This window comes from Ctenopharyngodon idella, chromosome 2 (assembly GCF_019924925.1).
Source record: "Ctenopharyngodon idella isolate HZGC_01 chromosome 2, HZGC01, whole genome shotgun sequence".
In the NCBI taxonomy this organism is placed as follows: Eukaryota; Metazoa; Chordata; class Actinopteri; order Cypriniformes; family Xenocyprididae; genus Ctenopharyngodon; species Ctenopharyngodon idella.
Window position 1 is genome coordinate 29,271,507 of NC_067221.1, and position 23,724 is coordinate 29,295,230.

The 23,724-nt window shown below is 41.6% G+C and overlaps 2 protein-coding genes across 4 annotated transcripts; both read right to left on the reverse strand.

Annotated features, from left to right (window-relative positions):
* Window positions 1–1,707: 1,707 nt before the first annotated feature.
* Window positions 1,708–13,347, reverse strand: vwa5a (von Willebrand factor A domain containing 5A). 3 transcript variants are annotated; one of them, XM_051915688.1, is made up of 22 exons: window positions 13,190–13,347; window positions 12,391–12,455; window positions 12,080–12,131; window positions 11,754–11,956; window positions 10,493–10,715; window positions 9,660–9,820; window positions 9,465–9,579; window positions 8,326–8,501; window positions 8,163–8,251; window positions 7,928–8,072; window positions 7,764–7,843; window positions 7,563–7,677; window positions 7,325–7,483; window positions 6,960–7,063; window positions 5,426–5,643; window positions 5,185–5,223; window positions 4,937–4,972; window positions 4,027–4,065; window positions 3,866–3,910; window positions 3,098–3,234; window positions 2,902–3,025; window positions 1,708–2,794 (listed from the first exon to the last, which is right to left on the reverse strand). In XM_051915688.1, the coding sequence occupies exons 2-22, from the start codon at window positions 12,406–12,408 to the stop codon at window positions 2,715–2,717; spliced, it is 2,358 nt and encodes a 785-aa protein (XP_051771648.1). In that variant the 5' UTR covers window positions 12,409–12,455; window positions 13,190–13,347; the 3' UTR covers window positions 1,708–2,714. The 3 variants fall into 3 exon arrangements, with proteins under 3 accessions (XP_051771648.1, XP_051771656.1, XP_051771662.1); XM_051915696.1 differs by having other exon boundaries at window positions 12,387–12,455; XM_051915702.1 differs by having other exon boundaries at window positions 12,306–12,455.
* Window positions 13,348–13,502: 155 nt separating this feature from the next.
* On the reverse strand, window positions 13,503–23,370 carry pus7 (pseudouridine synthase 7). The gene is made up of 17 exons (XM_051915713.1): window positions 23,230–23,370; window positions 23,042–23,155; window positions 22,521–22,829; window positions 22,086–22,170; window positions 21,083–21,196; window positions 20,701–20,845; window positions 19,034–19,145; window positions 18,870–18,947; window positions 18,654–18,782; window positions 18,309–18,434; window positions 18,159–18,220; window positions 17,150–17,310; window positions 16,887–17,013; window positions 16,409–16,510; window positions 15,421–15,550; window positions 15,246–15,337; window positions 13,503–13,980 (listed from the first exon to the last, which is right to left on the reverse strand). The coding sequence occupies exons 1-17, from the start codon at window positions 23,268–23,270 to the stop codon at window positions 13,844–13,846; spliced, it is 2,064 nt and encodes a 687-aa protein (XP_051771673.1). The 5' UTR covers window positions 23,271–23,370; the 3' UTR covers window positions 13,503–13,843.
* Between the last annotated feature and the right edge of the window lie 354 nt (window positions 23,371–23,724).

The window sequence follows — 23,724 nt, forward strand, 5'->3', positions numbered from 1 at the left end:
AAGCACAATAAGCAGCGGAAAATGACTCAATGCGGTACTACAGCTGTCTGACACGCACCCAAAGTCGCCTCAGACAACATGCGATGCCTTTGTTCAGTTCTTTTTTGCGGCTTATTCCTCTTGAACAGTCAAATACACACAAAATTATTTCTAAATGCCAGTCTTGGCAAGTATTCACGTAAACACATTTGGTTGTGTCTTAAGTGAACATAAACAGTTGGGAGAAATATGGATCAGTGGATCGGTCTTAAAGAGACTACAGCAGGCATATAAGGCTGTTGTCAATGTACTTAATTTTAACCAAACAACATTAGAAAAAGACAAAATCATTCACTTCTCTTGACTGAATAACTTTAGTAGCTTCAATAAGGATCAATCTATTTAATTCATACAGTAAAGACTTTGCAGTGTTTTATTTTTACCTTTGCTTATTCAATTTCTGTATTATTTCTTAGTTGAATGCTACTACTGTACCTGAAAAATGTAAAGTACTCTTTATTTCATTTGTATATTTCTTATATTTTATTTGTCCTCTTTGTTATTTGCACCTTTGTTATTTTTAATAAAGATAAAATTTAAATATATATATATATATATATATATATATATATATATTGTGATATATTAAATCGAAGGTGAATAGACTCCATGTTGACTAATACATATCAATAATTGTTTAGTTAGGGTTAGGGTTAGAGAGAGTGTTGTTTTATAAGTTGTGTAAGGAGGGGAAAGCACTTCTCTTTCTCTTACGTGTGTATCTAACTTCACTGTCACTAAATGTGCTGTATCGTACTCTACTGTTTTATTAAAAAATCTATCAGTATACTCTGTGAAAGAGTAGCACTGTGAACTGTTAATGTGTTGTGATTTGATCTATTATGATGTATGCATCCTTTAGTTTTGATGGCATAAGACACTGTAAATGATTGTTTTTTGTTTCATGTACACTAGGATTTGCAGCAGAAGAGCTGAAAGTGTCCTGGAACAGCTCATCATGGCAGTGTTTGTTATTCATAAGGAGAAGAACATCAAGAACCGCCCGTGGACATTGACATTGTTATTGTGCTGTATAGTGAACTGACCTCAGTCACCTCTGCTTGTGTCCTGCTTCTTAGTTTGATATACTCAACCTGACTTAACCAAAACATATCCTGAATGAAGAATGAAGACAGGTAAGCTAATATCTCACTCTCTTTGGAGTTAAGCTGTGTGTGCATGACTGTGTTTGTGTAAGTCTGGATGGTCTTGTTAAGTTTTGACATGCACTCATGAATTCAGACAGAAACTGGATCAGCGTTTTGTAACAGTCACCTTGTATTGAAGCAAACAGTGTTGAGCTCTATTGGGAGGCAGTTTGTCCTGTATTTTAACCTCTCCCACTGAAGCAAATGAGAACGTTTTAGTATTTGTTGTACTTTAATCAGACCCACATACTAGAGTCAGTGTTAAAAATGACAGATTAGAATAGAAATCAAATCTAGAAGGGATGTGAGTTGAGAGCTCTAACACTGAATGTTGCCGCACATGACAGAGAAGAAGGTTTCAGCATTACAGAGAAAGATGCATTGATTCTGCATGAATGTAGACATGACGTTTGTGAGAACAGCACAAATGTGGCTTCAGTAGTGTTTGCAGAATGAGAGGATATAGAGAGAGAACTTCTAGAAAATACAGTATGGTAAGAACAATCTAATTTTCTGTTAATATTGTATACTGCCATCTGGAGACAGTTTATTCATTCATAGTTTACATCCACATGGACTAGAGTTTTGCACAACATTTTTAAAACTAGTAAATATGACAGAAAATTTTCTAGTACGAGTCCTTAAATATCATTTTGATACTCTATTCTTTCTCAGACATTGTTTGTCTGCAGTGGAAGAAACTTGCTGATTGTGTTGCTGTTCTTCAGCTCTTTTCCCGAATGTCATCAGTGATTTCACATGGATTTCAGTAAACAGGACTTCAGTTTTGGGCCATGGACAGTCACCGCTGCGAAGACTCAAATCATGATGTCTAAAGATGTTGAGAGGTGAGTGCATGCATGTTTTGATGTTGATGAAATAATACTTAATAAGTTGACTGACACAATCTGAGCAGTCGAGTCTGATTCTGGCCAAGCTGCGATTCTTTCCCAGGTTGGCAGAGATGATGCATATGCCACTTGTTTTTCAAGTAAGTGAATGGAAAAACAGAGCGGTCTGGGACCCGGAAGAATAACAATGACATGATGTGTGACAGGTGCATCTTGTTATCTTGATAGCACCGCCCCCCCAAAATATGATGCAACACAGGCACTTCCCCCATCATGAGTGGACACACCCCTTATTGCTGATTGGGTACAAGAGTCTTGTGCTGCTCAGTATGATCCACTTTCAATAGCGTTTCTCAGAATTTGCTTACTGCACCTTTAATAAATCAGTTTGGTAAAAACACACTGACACAATCTGTTCACTTCAACACAGCAAATTACTGGATTTATGATGACACAGAAATCATGATTCAATGAGTTGAGAACTCAAAGTACCTTAAGATTATATATTTAGAATCACATTTAAAACAATAACATGAATTTAGGAAAATCCTTCTGCTACTGATACAAAAAGAAATCTGTCTGTTTTGTTTTTTTTATATTTTACCCAAGAAATCAAATGCAGAGATGTTTATGATAAAGACTAAGAGTTATTTGTCTTTTGACAGCACAAGATTCTTCAGATTCCCAGCACGTCTTCAGTCACATGACCTCCCAACAGGACGTTCCCGTCACACACACACTGAGACAGGCCGTCCGCTGAAACACACACACACACACACACACACACCTCCAAACTCAGTCACCACTGTACAAGAACACTAACTCACACTGAATGCTGAATGAATAAATGAATGTTGTCTCACGTTTCTGAGAGCGGATCCACGATGCCGCCTTCATGGCCACAAACTGCCACTCCACCTGGTCATCTGATCTACATGTGTTTAACCAGATCAGAGCCAGAACGGTGGCCCACACTGACCCGTCCACCTGGAACACACAACCACGTCACACACTGAACCAATCATGACATATCTGAGGACAAAACATCATATGCCCCACCTGTGCCGGTCTGTGATTGGTCACCTCATCCTCCGTCTTCCCAAACACATGAGCCAGAGCAGCGTTCAGTTCCCAGCATCCCGAGGCCTTCTGAAGAGAGAGCAGCTGGAGCAAAGGGTCCGTCTGGGGCTCGGGTTCTGCTGACACACACCGAGAGTTTAGACAGAAGGAAGCTGAACACATTTAAAGCAGCGTGATTTCTGGTGTAATTATCAGTAAAGCTGATCAATTCAGACAGGATTCGTTTTCATGACAGACATCTGTAAACGGATGCTTTATAGATAGTTGATTAATTCTAGATCGATCTACATACAATGTTTTATCACTATTTAAAGTGTTTAGAGTGAAAGCACAAAAAATATATTCCATGTCCAGAAGCAGATAAACACTACTGCAGTTACTGTCCTTCATTTGTTGGCTGTTTGTTTGTCTTACAATTGTCAACATCCTCATGGAATATCAGAGATATTTAAGCATATTTAAACATTCAAGAGATTCGACTCCCAGGGCTTTGAGTGAAACACCAGAAAACTACATTTACTCATAAATGGTTTGTCAGTGATTAATATTAACTCTAGTTAATGTATTAATAGAAGAAATGTTGTACACTTTACAGACGTGGAATGGGAAACATGACTGAAGTAGTCTGTTTAGATGGAATTAAAATGCAAAAGGAGCGTTGTAATTATGTCATAATATGCCGTCCCCATCTAAACAAATCCTGTCTGATTAATATTTTCTGAATCTGAGCCTGATGCGTTGATTTACCCTGATGTGACACAGCATCAGACTGAATCATGACATCAGCAGACACTGATTCAAGGGCACATGATAAAAAACAATCATTCAAAGAGTGTCATTCATAACAAGACAATTAGATTCATATATATATAAAAAAGAAAAGCTCAGTGAAGTAGATCTTATCTTACACATTTCACAGTGAAATGTCCTTTGAGGAGCCTCCATTGCTAAGGATACAGACAGAAACTGATAAGGGTATATGCTGAAACAGTCATTCAAACAGTGACTAGGGCTGGGTATCGATTCACATGACCCGATTCGATTCGGATTCACAAGACCTCAGTTCGATTCGATTCAGTGAATTCAATAATTCAATTTTCACTGGCCCACCACAAAAAAAGTAATAAATTAATAAAATAGATATTGTTTTTGTTATTTTTGACCCATGTATCCTTGTATTGTAATAAATAAGGTTTTGACACCCAATTAGATACCAGTGAAAATTTAACAATTAAGCTAAAATAACAAAGCTAAAATTACTAATATAAATTTCAAAGATTATTAAAAACAAGTAAACAGTCATTAATAAAAAAAAAGAACAATTAATTAAGCTACAAGCAATAACACAAATAAATAAATACAACAGAACAAAGATACAAATGAAATAATCAGTGCTTTTTAAAGTTTTTCAGGTCTAACAGCAGTTTTCAGGAACAGAAATTGAATAAAGTAATCAAATGATACTGCATATAATCGTCACTGTACCAATTAAATAAAGGTTAACACCATACTTGCAAAGGCGGGCATTTTGAGATCAAGTTGGTAAATATGAGGATGACATCTAGTGGAGAAGACTAGTAATAAGATTAACGTCAATCAGATATTATGTTCAATGTTTTCAGAACTAAATACGAAAAAAAAAATCGATTCGTGGCTTTTGAGAATCAACAACATTTTAAAAAAAATGATTTTTTTTTTTTTTGCCCAGCCCTAACAGTGACATTCAGATATGGAGAAAAACACAATAAGAAAATACACATTCAAAAAAAGAACAAGACAAGCTGAGTGAAGTGCCTGTTGGCTGTGTATTTCTCTTACACTTTGCAGGACAAAGCATGATGGGAGCTGGCATTCCTAAGAATACAGAGAGAAACTGATAAGGGCATATGAAACAATCATTCAAACAGTGACATTCAGATATGGAGAAAAAGACTTTTGCTTCAAAAAAGGTTTTGCTTCACCAATACATAGAGGTAATCAAAAAAATGTAGGAAAATGATCAAACACCCTCCATTGGAGCACTTGAGATGGACTGACCAACATGAGATGTGAATATTATTTCTTACCTCGTATTCTCATCCTAGGGGCAGACTGTAGAAACAAACCTAATAAAGAGTTTAATGTTACATGTTGATGATGTGAGTACATTATTACACTATTACGTGACAGGAAACTATGAAACCCTACTTCTAAACAGTCCTGATCCTGCAGAGTTTATCTGGTCCAGATGTGTTTGATTGTGACTGGAGAACAGGGATCTCCAGGATCAGCCCTGCTCTAAACACACACAGAAATCAGTGAACTTACTCTGTACTGGCACTCTCCTCTGCAGCAGCGGCCCTCTCACTGTCTGTTTGCTGTCTTTATTGACGCAGATGAAGGCTGTGTGAACGCTGCTCACTCCTGCCTGAACACTGAGCTCCACGATCCTGCTCCTGACAGCCTCGGCGTCTGCTCCTCCGGCCCACTCCTCCAGCTCCAGAGAGCGGATCACAGACCGGGCCGCCAGCTGGTGGATCGTCCGTCTGCAACAAAAACAAACCTGTAAAGACAGTCTTGACGTGGGCCGGCGCTAGTGAACGTGATTTGAAATGGTGGCACTACTGTGAACGCAGCTCGTTTCATCCCGATCTTCTTTGTATTGTTTCATGTCACATCCATAATTGTCCCATTACAGCCAAAACAAGCAATAAAACTGAACAATAATAAAACTGTATTAGTGAGATTGATTACTGGCCAAGCAAGCAAGGAGATGATGTCAACCAACATGAAATGTGTAAAATGATTTAAGATAATCTTCATAACTCCATACTTTAACTTCTTATGTGAAAGCGGTAAAGCAGCGGTCAGTGATCAGCCCATATTTGTCTTAATCCTGTGATCAGAGACGGACCAAGTAAAACCTGCACATTTACTGCAGCTGGTTCTTGAATGATGGAGAGTTTTATCAGCCAACATAAGAGGCATCAAGAGAGATGAAGAGCGCTTTCTTTACAATCACTGAAGCTGTCAGTCAGTTCAGCACAAACTCACTGACTTTGACTAAACTGCACAATAAATCTTGTATTTACATCGTTTGTTTTGTTATAATGAGAGGGTGTGTGCATGTAAACTTGCACTAAACATGAACTCATTCAGTGTTTTGAGAGATACTGAACAGATTCTCACTACTGGTAACTTAAGCACCTCTGATTGGTCTTTTTTCAACAGAAATGCCTGTGATTGGCTTCATTAGTCAACGCTGTAAAAACACGTTGTAAATAGACACATTTGCAGCGACGCTGAACTCATGTGACACAAATATAGTAACCAGATTGCTTTAATTTACTTGCTTTTCTCTTTTATTAAACAATTACAAATTAAATGTTAATCCTGCAATGAAATATATTACTCTGCATTGATGTGACCAGGCAGCCGAGGTATTGGAGTCACTATACACAACTGACACCTCTGCTCAGGTCATGACTGTCAGTTATTTGTGATCTATATTAGCTCGATATAGGCTCCCTATTAAACATTGTATAGATTTTAAAATCTTGCTAATTACTTACAAAGCACTAAATGGTTTAGCTCCCCAGTACCTGAGCGAGCTCTTAATGCATTATAGTCCTTCACGCCTATTGCAATCTCAGAATTCAGGCCAGCTGATAATACCTAGAATATCAAAATCAACCGCAGGTGGTAGATCCAGATGAGATGAAAGACCTGCACCTAAAAACGACCACATCACAGCCCTGATTCAACAATATTACTGATCTGTGTGTGTGTGAGAGTGAGTGTGTGTGTGTATAAGTGTGAGAGTGAGTGAGTGCGTGTGTGTGTGTGTGCGTGTGCGTGTTACCCCGTGCCTTCCGTTGGTTTCAGAGTAAACTGGAGCTGGTTAGTCACTGGTTGATCTTTCAGCCTGTATTTCAGAGTTACTGCTCCTTCTGTCGTTCCTGAACTCTATGATGAGGGAGAAACAGAAACATGAGCAGCATTTGATGATTTTACATGGCTCTTCAACTACTTTCTTACAAGGGCCAGTGTTGTGTCACATCTGGGTTAGGACAGGCTGTCAGGCAGCGCATTTCTTAATCACAGAACCACACAATGATTGACATGTTGTATTTTGCCCGTGGGATACTAGTTGAGAAGCCCTTGGGTTAAACAGTGTGGCTCTGGTCTCCAAAAGCCTTTTAAATTAAAGCATTAAAAAGCTTTGACCTGTCCTTTCAGCTGAGCGTAGATGAGCGCCCTCTGACCCTGGAACAGGGTGTTGATGGGTGGGGACAGCATGTCCACCGTAACACCCTCAGGTACGGTCCAGTCCACAGAGATACTGTCCACGGCTGGCTGGAGAGCAAACCTGAGCGACTGCATCACCTGACAGAGAAGGACAAGAGAGGGTGGCGAATAAAAACCCTGAACATCTTGTTCTGATTCTGTCCACAGCAGATCTTACTTTGGGCTGCATGCGGTCAGTGCCTGTGATGAACTGAGCATGACCAGAACCTTCTCTGGCCATTCCTGTGATGAGAGCCGTACTCGCACCCTCACCGATCCCGAAGGAGAAACACCTGAAGACAAGAGAACACCAATCACCCAACATGAGCTAAAGGCTGTGATATCAGTAAATGAGGAGGAGTGAGACGAGCACGCCCACCTGTGAGAGTAGACGTGACTCTTCACCAGATCCAGCACCTCTTTAGTGTTCCACACCTCTCCATCCGTGAAGATGAACAGCTGAGAGAGAATCAGTGTCAGGCTGAGGAAACACCTCACCGATGTTCAGAAAGAGTGTTCAGTGATTAATATGTTTGGCTGTACCTGTCGGGGGTGATCCGGGTAACAGGGCTGACTGTAGATGTGTTTCAGCGGCTGGAGGATCTCTGTGCCGCCCATGTCTGCCTTCATGTTCTTCACTCTGTTTAGAGCCTCTTCCATCGTGTCCTCACTGTACACAACACTCTGACTGCAATGACACACACCACAGACTCTCACAAAACCACCGCCAAACAGCATGAGATCATTCCTGAAGAACAACTAACATCTGGATACTGACGGGAAGAAGGGCTCAAAGTGAGAGCCGAATCCATAGATGTTGAAGTAGCATCCCATGGGCAGACTCTTCAGCAGCAGCAGCAGTGTGTCCTAGAGAGACACATGCACAGATGAGACTCAGTACATCTCAAAAAATCTGTCAGATCTGAAATCATAAATCTTACTCTTGCACTTTCGATGCGCATCTGTGCGTCTTTCCCATGATGCATCACGCTGCCCATACTGCCGGATTGGTCAACCACAAAAACAAATTCGCCTTGAGATGCCAATGATGACATCACATCTGCAGTGAACTCTGGGTACAAACTGATCATGAGCACCGGGTCACCCATCAGAGAGCCTGAAACAGAGACAGTGCAAACAGGGTAAGAGGGTGTGAATGGACTGAATTCAGTATGACCCGTGTTACACCGTATGACAGTCTCCGTCCTGCAGAGCGAATCAAACTGCCTGAACAACTGTAGGAGCCTTATTTAGATTCTTGTGCACTAGCAAAAAGAGATTGTTTAATTTAGTAATTTTCTATTTCAAAATATTATGATTTAAATATATACAGAAATTATGTTTTTTGTTTAATACTTGGACTAACCTGTTCACATGAATTTACTTGCTCCTCCTCCTTGACGCGTCACTACGGCATGAAAGTGCAAGTCTTAATAGCCAGTCAGAATTGTTCAGCAGGAACAGGTTAGAGGGTGGAGAGCAACCGTTCCTTTAATCGCGTGCTCACACTGGTATTTAGCATTTTTGGAAGTTTCATTTTGTATTTTTGTTTGGAAAGTAAACCGGAGATTGTGATTAATAAATTAAGTTTTTTTTTTTTGTTATGACTGCATCTCCGTGTGTGCTTTATGGACATGTGTATACAAAGATACTCCTCCACTAACCTCAAGGGCTAAAGAAAGTTTTTAAAGATTAGCCGTCACAAAAACTAATCAAGCCCTGTGTCCAAACTTACACACCTGCACACACACATGAACCTCTTTTCTCTCTAATACAGTAGGAAGAATTGTTAATTGTGTAAATGAAATGAAATGTGGAGTATATAGAGGACGGTGTAAACTGTGACAGGGTGACAGAATCAGTCTTTAATCGCTTAGTGAGACACAAACACCAAGAAGTTCTGGCAATATCTGATATTTCACATTGCAGTCGTGAGTGTGAAGCTCCTGAGCCGCCAACGGAACGAATGTCTTCTTGCCTACGATGACTTAATTTTTATTTTAGGGTTGAACTAACACTTTAACTCACACAGAAGTATATTTACATCATACTGAATTCACGTACAAACAAAAACATGTACCTGGCTGAGCCGCGGCCGCTCCGGCCTCCACGACAGCAGTGGGCTGATGGGTATTCTCATAGTACAGAAGCAGCTCAACATCCTTATCAAACCGGTGACCAGCACTCAGATTCACCTACACACACCATTACAGGCTTCCTGAAACTGTGACGTTAAGTGCATTAAAAACTGTACACACACTCACACACACAGTACCGTGGCATGAGTGTGGTCAGAGTCGAGGAACACCAGAGGATCCAGAGGGCAGCTGGACTCCAGTCTGGAGATGCGGTCTGAAGATCTCACATCGACACTCAGAGACAGTGTGTACGGAATAACACATGCTGAGGAAACTTCTGGAACACCAGCGGCTGAAGCTGAGAGAATCACACGGACAAACAGAGATACTGTATAACACCAGCACCAATATACAGCTAAACCGCCTGACCAGAACTGACCTGAGCACCTGTTGGGTTTAGGACACAGCCGATTCGACCGCTGAACACTAAAGCACTGCACTACATCTGATTACCATCAATGAAAACATATCAATGATAATAATCAGAAATGTTTCTTGATCATCAAATCATCATATCAGAATGATTTCTGAAGGATCATGTGACTCTGAAGACTGGAGTAATGATGCTGAAAATTCAGCTTTGATCACAGGAATAAATTACACTTTACTATATATTCACATAGAAAACAGCTGATTTACATTGGAATAATATTTCACTGTTTTTACTGTATTTTTGATCAAATAAATGCAAGGTAAGCAGAAGAGTCTTTTTCAAAAGCTCTTGACCGCTAGTGTAGTTGACGGGAAGTAAGAGGTTTGACCACATCATTCACTTTGCTTTCTGGGAAGAATGGTTTCATAAAAAGATGTGATGTTTTGTACTTCTGTTTTGGTTTTGTTTTCAAAATTTCGCTGCTTTAAATCGAACATAAATCATGTAGAAATACACAAATGGAAAAGCACGTGTGTAATTAGGCCACAGAAGATGATCATGATCTCAGTGTGTGTGTTGAAGTCATGTGATCTGCACCTTTGGGTGTGTATCTGGGGTTGAGTACAGCCGGCAGACAGAAGCGCAGCGCGTGGTCGGCCTGAACGCTGAGCTCCATCACATAGACGATGATGATGACGGCGTTCTGACCCGGAGACAAACACCCGACACTCAGTTTGAACACATCCGAACTCTCATCGCTCTCTTCCAGCAGAAACGCCTGCTGACCCGAACTCACAGCGTCATCATACTGATCCCGCGCCTGCAAGAGACAAACACACCCATAACCACAAACACCAGAACAACCTGGGTGTGTTTCCCAAAGCCAACTATGGTCGCAAGCTCCGTCGTAACCAATAGAGTTCAATGGGACTTGCGACCAAGAAGGCTTTGGGAAACACACCCCTGGTCATTTCTGTCTGATCTCAACAGTCTGAGCTGAACATTTCATTTTTTATTATTGACTACGGTTCTCAAACTTCTCAGGACAAGTACCATGTTTGCTTTATGTATGCTTATGCCATATTTTGATTAATATTGCTGTATTTCAGGTAAATCATGATGCTGCAAGAGCCTCATTAGACCTTTGACTGGCCCTTTTTGGATCAATGTAAAACGTTCATTATTTTCTAATGGTGTAAATTCCAGAGGTCACCAGAGGACCTCCTCAACTATATCAGACACAACAGCAAAGATAAACCGGTGAGATGTATTACTGGTTTCACAGTCACAGAGAGAAGGCCATTCATATCAGAGGTACTTTACATACAGAAGCCTTAAAAGGCACATCAGTAAAAAAAGACACATTTTATTCAAAGGCTCAGAGACACTGTGGAAAGTGGTCAAAAAACAATATTATGGCAAAAGTCAGTATTTGTAAAATCTCCCCAGAATTAAAAGGATTACTGTAGAAAGATAAGAAAAACTTCTGTTGTGTAATGTGTGATCTGAACAAACATTTTAAAAATCAGAGAAAACCACAGACAGACAAAATCTGTTCACTCCTGCATAAAACTTTGCACAGATTTCATAGGTGTGTTTGAAGCGACAGGTGTGTGTGTCGGAGCAGGTCTGAACTGAACTCTGTGGAGTTAGAGACTTGTTAACATGTGAACATAATGACACTACATTTGAGCAGAAATTCATCACGTGTTGAGGGCATTTAAGCAATTTAAAAGTTACATTTAAATTTGATTTATCTAAAATAACTTGCGTAGGACAGGAATGGGCCCCTTTCCCCCAGAGTTCAGCCCCAGAGCAGGAATCAAACACTGTCACAGATAAAACAGTCTCGACTCACGCTCTGTTTGTCCTGCACCTCCGCCACAATCTCCTGCTCTCCGATCTTGGCACTGAAGTGGCAGACGGCGGCATCGGCGGGCAGAGGGAAGACGAACACGGCCTCCAGGGGGCGCTCCTCCTCATTGACATACTGCAGACTGGAGCTGACGGAGACCACGTGATCCTTAACCTGCAGCTGCACTGAGATGCTCTTCAGGGGAACTGAGAGAAACACAGACATCAGAAGATCCGCACCTACCTACTGCTGTAATTAAGAAGAATTACACACCATAGAGAATATAAACAATTAAAGCTGTAATCATGAGGAGGAAGAGGAGTTTATACCTGGCTCATTTTTTTCAGACACGAGACCACAGCAGTTCACCATCCTGACGGTCTGAGAGAACAAACAAGCTTTTACATTATATTTCATGTGTCTGTTTCGACATAACCTCGACTATATTCCATATAATCTGCTGCAAGATAAAGACTCGCTGCGTAATATCGTAAATACAGTAAATACACATGCTTAGATCTTCTTTGCCTTCTTACAAAGTTAAACATGTCTTACTGTTTTTATAAATCCTCAGCGATCGACTCAGTAAATAGTAAATAACTGATTCAGTAAATAAGATGAAAATTACTTTCTTACTGACTGTGTCGAGATGTTTCATGAAGAGTTGGATGACTGAATCAGCGCAGCAGCAGTTTTAAAGCAAAGCTGCGGGCGAAAGGCGTGTCTCATGAATATTAAGTAGGTCACGTCATGGGCGGCCTAAAGCGTCATCTTATTTACCCTAGTGTTTAACATTCACGAGATTCACAAAGCAATATTATTAAATTGTGAGTTTCACCTGGTTATTTAAAAGCATTAAGGGTGTCATTTGGACAGTTCAAAAAATTGTTAAATGTTCCGCTCAGTATATAGACTTTGACATGATGTTTACAGTCATTACATTCGTTTTGGAAAATTAGGGGTCAGAGGTCATGGTACTGGACACATGGTTGGTTGAAAGCACTCAGTTTCCTCGCAACGGACTGGTAATCTGACCGGTAATCTGACCATCTGAGGCAAAAGTGTATAAAAAAATAAATATGATGTCAGTATCTGGATTATATTTAAGTTTTTTAAGAAAAGGCAACAATTTTAGCTAGTTAACCTGGATGGATTGAATTTTCAAATAACACAAATAAGACATTAGACTGGTAAAAATGACGAAGATGTATTAAATGCACCAAACCAATGACTAATACAAAACTAGCCGTGGACAACAGAGGAACAACTACTGCAGATTCTGCTTTAATGTGATGAGGTGAGATGGAGGGACATGTGACAGATATTGGATGTATGGGATTTCACAACAGTGTTATCATGAAGACCAGAACACTTTAAATGTCTCAACATGGCAATCTTGTCTTGCAGATATGATTACATTGATGAAATGTTTTTCTTACCACTAGCATTTGTGCTTGTGTGAGGATAACAGCAGTTTAGATCTGATCAGAGTCATGTGATCATCCGTCACGAGCAGCAGGAGAACAGCCAGTCTTCAATCTTTAATGCCTTTCATAGATGTCCTTTTTATGAGCAAAGAATGCAGAAAGAGCCAGTCGCTCTAAGAATGATAAACAAAAGAACAGAAAAATCTGTCCGGAGGAACGCATTGCTTCATCTCGTCTTCTGCACTGGAATGACTGATCTGGGTGTGAACGAGTGTGAATCCATACAGGACACACCCGACAGATGCAGTAAAACACTGATACATGATCAGGAATATTCATTTATTCAGATTAAAATATTCACACTGAAAGATTCAGCAGGAATCAAATATTTTACAATAATAAATCATCAAATAGCTAAATTAATCTCACAAGAACCAGAATGTATTCAATTACTGCTCAAAGATCAGGTTATGCTGACATTCTGAAAATACATGTAATAATTGTCTTTATAATCTGGCAGAGCTTTAAAAAAACCCTCATAAAAAAAACAAACACTAAAACTGAGTAAACAGAAAAACTAAGTGTAGCTTCTTCATTGTCAAAATTACAAACACGACATAGCCAAATAAACTGCAGGAGTAACCCTGGTGAAAGTGTTTGTGACGGTCAGTTCAGCCAGGTGGTGTTCAGCTGCGTCTGGTTCTTGATGCTGGTGTCCATCTTCAGCACTTCTCTGACCGCCATTGTGGCGTAAGTGGAGGACGGCAGAGAAAATTCCATCTTCAGCGCCCGATACTTCCCTTCTGTAGACAGACACACACACACGATAAAGAAATGATACGGTCAGAGAGATGGTATCACTTCCTTCACATTTTAGCAGGGAGCTCAATCTGACAAAAGCTGTTGGTGATAAATTATAGTATTATTTAGCAGTATACACTGCCTGGCCAAATAAAAGCTGTGGTTAGGACTCGGGACGCTTTTGCCAGGACAATCCAAAGGATGTGGCGTTTACATGCGCTTCCGAGAGCCTCTTCCATTCAATGACACATGAAACGAATGCTTATACAATGTTCAGGATAATGCTGAAAGAGCCGTTCTGTACTGTTATGTCAATGTGTCGTGTAAAGAAAATGGATTCATTCAAACTATATTCTCACAGAGTCTATACATCTATATAGTCTTAAATATACTCTATAATCAAACTATCATGATGGTGTCATTTTAATGAGCTCATCTGTCAACATGATGTCGGTGAATCTCAGAGCTGCTGCAAACATCCACATCGCTGTGATCCGATGCTTTAATTGCTGCCATTGTTGTGTGTGTATTGTGTTATTGAGAGGAAAGCGGGCAGCACATATTCACATAATCATCTAAACATCGCTCTCAGCAGCGTGGACGGCGTCGGGATGTTCACTAACAGTATGTCACTGCAAAGGTATTTCGAGCGAAGAGTATATCAGAGTATATATTCATATTTCAGGCACTGAATCATGTTCAGACTCTTGTGCGTAAGTGCTGCAGTTCACTGAACGGCCACCGGTGTCACTAATAAGTGTTTCTGAATTCTACATACAGGCACTTTAAACAATCACATATGAAGACACATCCCATATTCATCAGGCTCACATTGTGAAAGAGTGATTCTGGGAGTATGAGGAAAGATTTTCACCATAGCGTCGTGACCTTTAACCCTATAGTCTGGAATGTGCTGGAGTCGACTTTACAGAGCGGTTCAACTCCCACTGTTAACACAAGAACTCGACCAAAGAGTAACGCAACTCTTGATGGAAGGAAATGTTGTGATGTTGCACAAGATTGTCGACGCGATGCCATGACGAATCCACACTGTAATCTAAAGGAGGTACAACAAAACAGAGCAGCATTTTCAGTTTCAGCAGCTCGTCTGGAAAGAGATCCATGAACTGAAGTGAGTGTTTCACAGCGGCGGATCACAGGAAACACTGCGGTAGAGTGAAACATTTTTGGCCAGGCAGATTATAAATCATCAGAAGTCTATGGAACACCCTGTATAGATCACTGAGTAAATGTGTGTGTTCTGGACCTGTGAGGTAGACTGGAGCTGGAGCGTTTTCTAATTTCTCCACATCTGTGTGAACGAGAGGCACTCGTGGATCATCGTACTGAATCAGCTCCCTTTGGAGAAACACACAGAGGAGAAAATCATCAGAATTAACGATCAAACACTGGGCGAGAGAGAGTTAACGAAGCTCACTGACCAGCTGACGTCACTGGGCCGTGTGAGGACTTTTCTGTAAGCGCCGGCCAGAGAATAATCCCGAACTTTGTGCCTCATGTTATCAATGTCCAGATCATCAGCGCTCAGCATGTCTCTGTATCCTCGACCCACTGCAGCAGAAGCACAAACACGTCTGAATCAGGACTGACTCCAAAGGTCTAGACATTAGTTTTTCAAGACCATATGAATCCTGGTTCTTTAAAGAGTAAAAACTTGTTGAGATGGTAAGTTAAAGGTGCCCTAGATTGTAAAATTGTATTTACCTTGGCATAGTTGAATAATTAGAGTTCTGTACATGGAAATGACATAAAAAAAGTGGTGAAAAACACCACTGAAAAACAGGCGAATCTCAACATAACACCAACTGTGACGCAGTCGGGATCATTAATATGTACGCCCCCAACTTTTGCATATGCCAGCCCATTAGCCCATTACTAACCCACAGCATTAGACAAGCCAGTATTAACGTCTGGAGCTGCACAGCCGAATCAACAGACGTTCTGCAGGTATTGTGAAGCAAGCAAGGCATAAGCATTTAAATTTGTACATGCACTGAATCGGCACATTTTTAAAAAATCTGTGGGGTATTTTGAGCTGAAACTTCACAGACACATTCTGTGGACACCTTACACTTAAGTTACATCTTGTGAAATAGTGTTCTAGGGCACCTTTAAAATAAGTAATATCTTTAGTTTCAGTTGTTGTAGATTACTTTGTCTTATTTTAACTAATTTCAGTCATCTCGAGGCCTTCAGCGGGTCTAACCAGTTCCAGCATGTTCTCAACACATGAATCTCTCTCAATATTCACCACTTCTTTTGTTATCACAGGATCATTCTGGATTATGTTGAGCTGATCTCAGTGAAAACTGGATGTCTGATCTCAAAATCTTACAAAGGCAACGTAAACTAAATGTCATCCATTTCCATTGAAACCGTTGTAAAGAGGAGTTTCCCAGAAAGCCTCACCACTGTGAGTGGGGTAGATGACGTCAAACCCGGGCAGAGGCATCACTACATCATGAATGGAGTGTTTCTCTGCCTCGTCAGCTGACAGGACATGAGCGGAGCCTGGAAACACAGAACAGCTCAGATACAGTGAATCATCATTATTGTCTCTCTCTCACACACACACACACACACACAGACAGACACACAGACAGACACACACAGACAGACACACACAGACACACACACACAGACACACACACACACACAGACACACACACACACACACACAGACAGACAGACAGACTCACACACACAGACAGACAGACAGACAGACTCACACACAGCCACACACACAGCCACACAGACACACACAGCCACACAGACACACACAGCCACACAGATACACACAGCCACACAGATACACACAGCCACACAGACACACACAGCCACACAGACACACACACAGACACACAGACACACAGACACACACACACACCTCCTCTGAGGATCAGATCTCCCTCCACGGCTCTCAGCCCGAAGGCCTCCACGCGTTTGCTGACCATAGAGTTCCACACGTAGCTCTGGTAACTGTGGATGTACATCAGCCTGTTGTTACGAGGGATCTGAAGCAACACAAGGACAGTTATAACACTGAACTCCAGTCAGAATGGACTTATATCATGATGTATTTGTGTCAGGGTCAGTTTTCAGTGCATTATAGTGTGAACATGTGTCCAGTCATCAGGTCAGTTCTCTCACCAGTCCGAACGCTGTGATGATGTTGTTCTTGCCGTATTTGGCCAGGCCTCGCAGTAACTGGCCCTCGACGCAGCGTTTGACCGGCAGTTTCTTGAGAGCCGCCTCTGGGTCGTGAGAGCGCGCCCACTCCTGTCTGCACTTCACCAGATAACCCTTCTCCGCTGGACGAGAGAGAAACACTGTTACACTTCAGAACATGACACACCTGTGAACGGCTGTCCACGCAATAGATCAGTCACATCAGGATTAGTTTCTGCCCAAAATGCAGCAGCTTTTCTCAAAAATTGTTATGATATATAAGGTGCTGTGTTGCTGCACAGTGAAACCAATAATCAGAGTAATTAGCATTGGCATTCATTCAAAAACTGATGCAATAGTCTAGATGTGTTCATTCTGTGAGTCCAGAGCAGAACCGGCCTCCCTGACCGAGTCTGGTTTTGCTCCCTTTTTTCCCCTCCATTTCTGTCACCTTCAGCTTGATCAATGAGGTCTTACAGATAATTACTATTCAGTAAAATCAATTTATTTAAGCTGTTCCTGAAACTATCCGATGAAGTCTCTGAATAACCGAACTGAATGTTTGAATAATGCCATGATATGATCATCTGTAGAGCTGCTTTATAGTTGCAATTCCTGACTGCACAATTTTGCAACACTGACTCTGTTTATCGTTTCCTGCTGTGAAGCTGTTTACAGTAATCTGTACTGTAATATGTGCTGTATAAACAAACTTGACATTATTTGTGTTTTACATTCAAAATCAAACTGATTTAAGTAGAGCACATTAATGTTCACTTTACAGTGCCAGATGAGCACTGACGGACACAAAGCTCTGCCGCGCCGGACATGGAGGGATCTCTCAGGTAAAGTGTATTTTACTCAGATGGAAGATCACATTTTACTGAAAACTCTCTTAAGTCATTGGTATGTGGCCCAAACATACTTAATGAATAAAAGAATAAATGACAGAAGGAAAGACTGATGTGGCCGAGAACAGATGGACACTGACCTCCAGGACGAGGCTTCAGGATGAGATCCATCACTTCCTTCCAGTTGTTCTGCAATATCGCCCTGTGAATTATAGACAACAGCAAACCATATGTTTACCTCATATGTGCTACAGAAACACAGGTGGGTGTGTGTGTGTGTGTGTGTTCACCTGCCAACCCGGTGTGTGGGTACGGCTGTGGTCCCGAAGCGCTGCATGCCGTAGTAGTTAATGAAGCCGGTTTCTCTGAGTGAAGTCATGGCCTGCTCCACCTGCTCCAGAGAGCCGGAGATATTCCTGTGGAGGAGAGAGACTTCACACACTCATACTTCTGATTTATTTTGGCATGTAATTTTTCTTGCCATTCATGCTTAATCTGCCAGTCTGGGTCAACTGGTATCCAGTTTGAATGACCAGTGAAAACAGTCTAACTGTTTATCTTGTTGGAGAAAGACAGAGAGAACAGATTATGCCATCAAACAGCAGCTCATACGGAGCGAAGCGTCACTTCCTCACCTGAGAACCACCGTAAAGTGGTTTCCCTGCAGCTCTCCGAGTTTTAATGGATGTTTCTTGTAGCTGAAGTTTCCCAGCTTCAGGTTCATGAGGCATTTGTTGAGGTGAGATAATCTTTCAGCGCTGATCCTGTGAAGAAACATTCGTATTTTCAAAAGGCAACAAAAGAGCAGAATAAAGGAGAGTTTGACAGATCTGGCGCTCCGCTTCACTCACTTCAGGACGGCAATCTCCTGCACTGTGATGGCCCTTTTGTCTTTGGTTCCCATGTAGGAGAACATGTTGGGCCTGACCCTGAAACACAAAGGCAGAACTATGAAACATAACGACAGCGCTGATGTGGGATCAGTGTTTACCAGCCGCAGACTCGTCTCACAGACCTGAGGAACTTGGAGAGAAGGTTGATGGCCTCCATGGTGTCCTTGTTCTCCTTATAGAGCACGAAATGGCAGAAACTCCCACGGTTCTTCGGCCACGAATGCTTTCGAGGGGCTTCGGTAGGAGACAAAGAAAGAGACGAATGAAAAAGGACAAAGTAATGAAGCACAGGCTGAAACAACACAACCAAGCATTTATTAATCTCTATATTTTAATTTTTGTTAAAGAAAACATACTTGGTCAATATCACCAAAGCAACAGCTATGCAAGGTTAGAGTATGCATGAAAATAATCTACTGTACGAGTTTTTGAATTAAGCATCGACACTTACAGCACATTATATTTAGAACAGCCCCACAATATTTCTATAAAAGGGTTATAACTGAGTTTTAATTAGCACAGCATCTGTCAAATTCAATATAAACAATCAATATAATTCTGTTGAGTTCAATATAATCCAACCACTGTTTCCTGATCTAGACTTTAATATCTTTATGACAGTCACACCGTTTTAACAAGAGCTCCTACAACAAATGTTTTAATGAAATAAAACATGGTAAAAATTTAGCTACATTACATTGGCTTCTGTTTCTGCACACCTCATGTATATTAGAACTCAAATATGGATGAGGAAAGACTTGGTTGTGAATCCTTAGAGTCAGATTTATTTTAGCTATTCAAGGCCGAGCACAACCTTCGATCAACTCAGATTCAACAATCTGTCTGAGAACAAGCTTAAGGTCATTTAGCAACAAACACCAGACATGATGAATATCAATATTCCTGCAGTTAAGATAAATCATGCTGCTGTGAGACCAACATCAGTGCCTGACTGACTAACTGTGATAATATCGCCAATAACCCAATTAGATCAAAGTCTTCTGTGTGTTGGGAAGCGCTCAGTCTGGTTTCATGATGGATATGATGATCAAACCCGAGCGATGAATCCAGTGTTTGTGTCCAAAACAAACCAAACTTCAAGGGCAAACAGAACAACATCTCTAGAATGTCACCTAATATGAACACGCTGCCGTTTTTGGGATTAGTCTTATGGACTGATAGTATAGAGCGAACAGAAGGAAAGATTTCCTGACATCCCTGTCCCTGGACTGATGTGGGATTGACCTTACCTGCGGCGGGTCTGACCTCTGTCCACAGAGAGGAGCGTGGGAGAACAAGAGAGCGTTACTCAGGATGGCGAGCAGACACACGGCGGAGGGTTTGCATGCGCGGACGAGTCCGGATTCACCGTTCCGTTTCCGTTCAATTCATTTTTAACATTCAGTTTGTGAAGCTAAACGAGGTGTAAAGAGAGAAGTAAATCTGATTGATGCAACAAATTCAGCTCATTCCTTGAGTACTAAACAGGAACAGAACGGATCTCCTCAGGACAGAAGCTGCCTGAACAACTCTGAAATGGAGCATCATGGGATAATCCCATCAAGCCTGTATCCACTGGGATTCTCTTGTCCTCACATGCACATTCACTCATGCACACTAAAGCACTTCAGCTACTCATGCAGGTGAGGTGAGACTCATGCAGCGTGAGTTCAGAGCGCCATCTAGTGAGAAAACCCGTCTTAAACACCGTCTGAGCTGAAACTGACTCAACCTAAACCTTCAGTTCTTCAGGGAACTGCAGACGGGTACGGGGAGCGAGCAGCCGTACCTGCCAGCGCTTTCTGCCCTGCAGCATGATACGCCACGATAAACTTCTTCCCTTCCCTGTCCTCAGTCTTGGTCTCCAGGCCGGGATACAGCGTCTTCACGGCTTTGTGCAGAAGAGTGCGCTTCTCCTTTGAGTCCTCCTGCACCTGAGAGACACATCAGACCACATGATTCATTCGAATGTGCTCGTTCATTAATACTGGCTGACTCGTTCATAATTAAATCCACCACTGAAGCGATGGTTCACATAAAAACATCTTGATCAAAGGATGCATAAACTACACAGAGAATATGACACGCTGATTACAATATAAAAAGGAAACCTGTCAGTTATTAAAACACCGTTTGAGGTGTGTGTGAGTGTTTCCTGGCGCTTCTCTCACCTCGATGGCCACGTTCCCCTCTTTGTTCTTGAAGAGCTGAAGCTCGGACAGCTGCTGCTTCTGCTCCTCCGTCAGACTCTGACACTCGGCCGAACTGAGCTCCGGAGAGATTTCCTGAGGCACACAGAGAAGCGCTTTCCTTCAGACGTATGACATCATCTACACTGATAACAGCTTCAGACCTGGTGGAGGTTCAGTGCACTGATCAATCCAACCTACGAGCCCTGAACCTGAAGAAGAACCTGAAGATGAACCTGAAGATGAACCTGAAGATGAACCTGAAGATGAACCACAGCACCGCTACATTCTACAGCTTGATTCAGTCTAGATCTTCAACCAGAAGGCACTGGATTAAATATTTTGACTGTTCTGATACGATCTGACCTGTAATGCTACCTGAATCATAATCATACACTGTTTGCTGTTGGCCAGAGGAGAACTGAGTTTGGTTTCTCCCAAGGTTTTTTTCTCCATTCTGTCACCTGATGGAGTTTGGGTTCCTCGCCTTTGGCTTGCTTAGTTGGGAACACTTGATAATCAACAGTGTTTTGATCTGCCTGCATCGACACCACTGTATGAGAACTGAACTGAGCCGGACGATGACATCACTGTTTACTCCAGAGCTGCTGTACAGATAAATGAACCGTTAACAACTTTACAACGGAATGAATCAATACTGAACTTAAGCTGGACAATGACACTATTTTCTTCTAGAGCTGCTGTGCAGCCAAAATTATGTTCCCTCTATCACTGTGAAGCTGCTTTGACACAATCTGTACTGTAAAAAGTGTTATAAAAATAAAGGAGATTCGACTCGCTGTTGGACACAGACTGGCTTTAGCAGGGCTGTCAATTTACATCTAAAGGTTCAATAAACTGATACATTAAAAAAAAAGAAAGATTTAGGACTCTTATTTTTATCTGTGACAATAATAATAAAACCTGTGAATTACCTTAATTTAAATTTGATTAAAATTTTAAATCGAGTAATCCAGGATCTTACCTCGACATCTGCAGGAACGGACAGATCATCCAAACGAACGATCTTCCCATCTTTACTGATTTCATGGACCACAAAGTCTGAGTACCTGAAGAAGAACAGGAGCGCTTTGATGAACACTGGGCACTGCTGTCACACACACACACACACACACACAGAGACACACACAGAGACACACACAGAGAAACACACAGAGAAACACACACACACAGAGAAACACACACACACAGAGAAACACACACACACAGAGAAACACACACACACAGAGAAACACACACACACAGAGAAACACACACACACAGAGAAACACACACACACAGAGAAACACACACACACACACACACACACACAGAGAGAAACACACACACAGAGAAACACACACACAGAGAAACACACACACAGAGAAACAGAGAAACACACACACAGAGAAACACACACCTCTCCTTCAGGATGCCAGAGAAGCCCTCGTGTTCGCTGATGAACTTGTGAATGCCCACATCTGCCTCACTGAGGCCGTGCTTCATCATGTCAGCGAAACTCTCCTCCTCCTCCTCCTCCTCCTCCTCACACGGCTCCTCTCCCTCATCCGGCTGCTCTTCCTCATCCTCTCCTCCTCTGCTCTCCTTTTCCTCGACTCTGACCCTCTTGGCAGCGGGATCCGGATCCTCATCAGGGAAGGATCGTTTCTCTCCGGTCAGAAGAGGAACAGTGACCGGTGTGGATTCAGACTCCTCCATCGGCCCAGAGCTGTGAAGAGAGGAACTCACACTCATCTCTCTATCCATCCATCCATCAATCCATCTCTCTCTCTCTCTCACCAGGTCTGAACTGGTCTACATTTACTCCAGATTCAGTCACTCATACGGACTGCGGTATTCTTAATCTGGACGATTATAGTGTAAATATCTACCATTCCAAATCTGCAGTTCAGTCAGCTGTTATAATACACATGTACTCACATCTGCTGCGCGCGCTGTGTGGAGTGAGTGACAGTACAGCTGGATCCTTCAATGCTTCTCTTTGGGCAGTAAACAATGCGCTTTAACACAGAATGAGAAGAAAACAGCACAGATCTGAAAGAACAGAGAGCAGAGATCAAAAACAGCAGATTCTCAGGACTGGATCTGAACATATGTGATGATCTTACTGTGTGAACACGAGACGAACTGCCGCAAAACATCCACACATGTGTTTCTTCTGACTCGCACATACCCCGGAAACGAATCCTCAACAAAGTCCCGCCCCTCGACGTGTATTATTGGCTTATAGCATTGTCAATCACGCCACACTGCAAATCAGATTACACAATTAGGTGTGACAGCGCCAGCAACACATATATAGCATTATTAGTATTACCATGAATAACAACAACATACGAGCGATATTTTTAATAATAATACATTTACATTTTTATATAAAATGAACATATTTAATACACATAAAAATTAATACACTCATTGCAGTTGATTTTGATTTTGCACTCAACTTTGTAAATCTAACGGCTGGATGGAAGTTAGCAATCTTATGGTGAAGGCTAGTCGTAAATATTAATTAGATTATCCTGACGTTGCTTGGTAACCTTCCTGCGCGTTATCTAATTAATATCCAATGTCCAAATCTTTGCTGTAGTAATATATTCGTA

Excerpts from the sequence above, each read along its gene's own strand:
- vwa5a (XM_051915688.1), bottom strand. Across the intron at positions 11,957-12,079 it reads GTCTGAAAAAAATGAGCCAG|TTCCCCTGAAGAGCATCTCA; the intron begins GTATAAACTCCT and ends TGTTTCTCTCAG. Across the intron at positions 3,235-3,865 it reads TGATGCTGTGTCACATCAGG|AACCCGAGCCCCAGACGGAC; the intron begins GTAAATCAACGC and ends GTGTGTCAGCAG.
- pus7 (XM_051915713.1), bottom strand. The coding sequence starts at position 23,270 with ATGTGTGGATGTTTTGCGGCAGTTCGTCTCGTGTTCACACA. Across the intron at positions 22,171-22,520 it reads TCTGGCATCCTGAAGGAGAG|GTACTCAGACTTTGTGGTCC; the intron begins GTGTGTGTTTCT and ends GTTCTTCTTCAG. Across the intron at positions 18,783-18,869 it reads CAGGAGATTGCCGTCCTGAA|GATCAGCGCTGAAAGATTAT; the intron begins GTGAGTGAAGCG and ends GTTTCTTCACAG.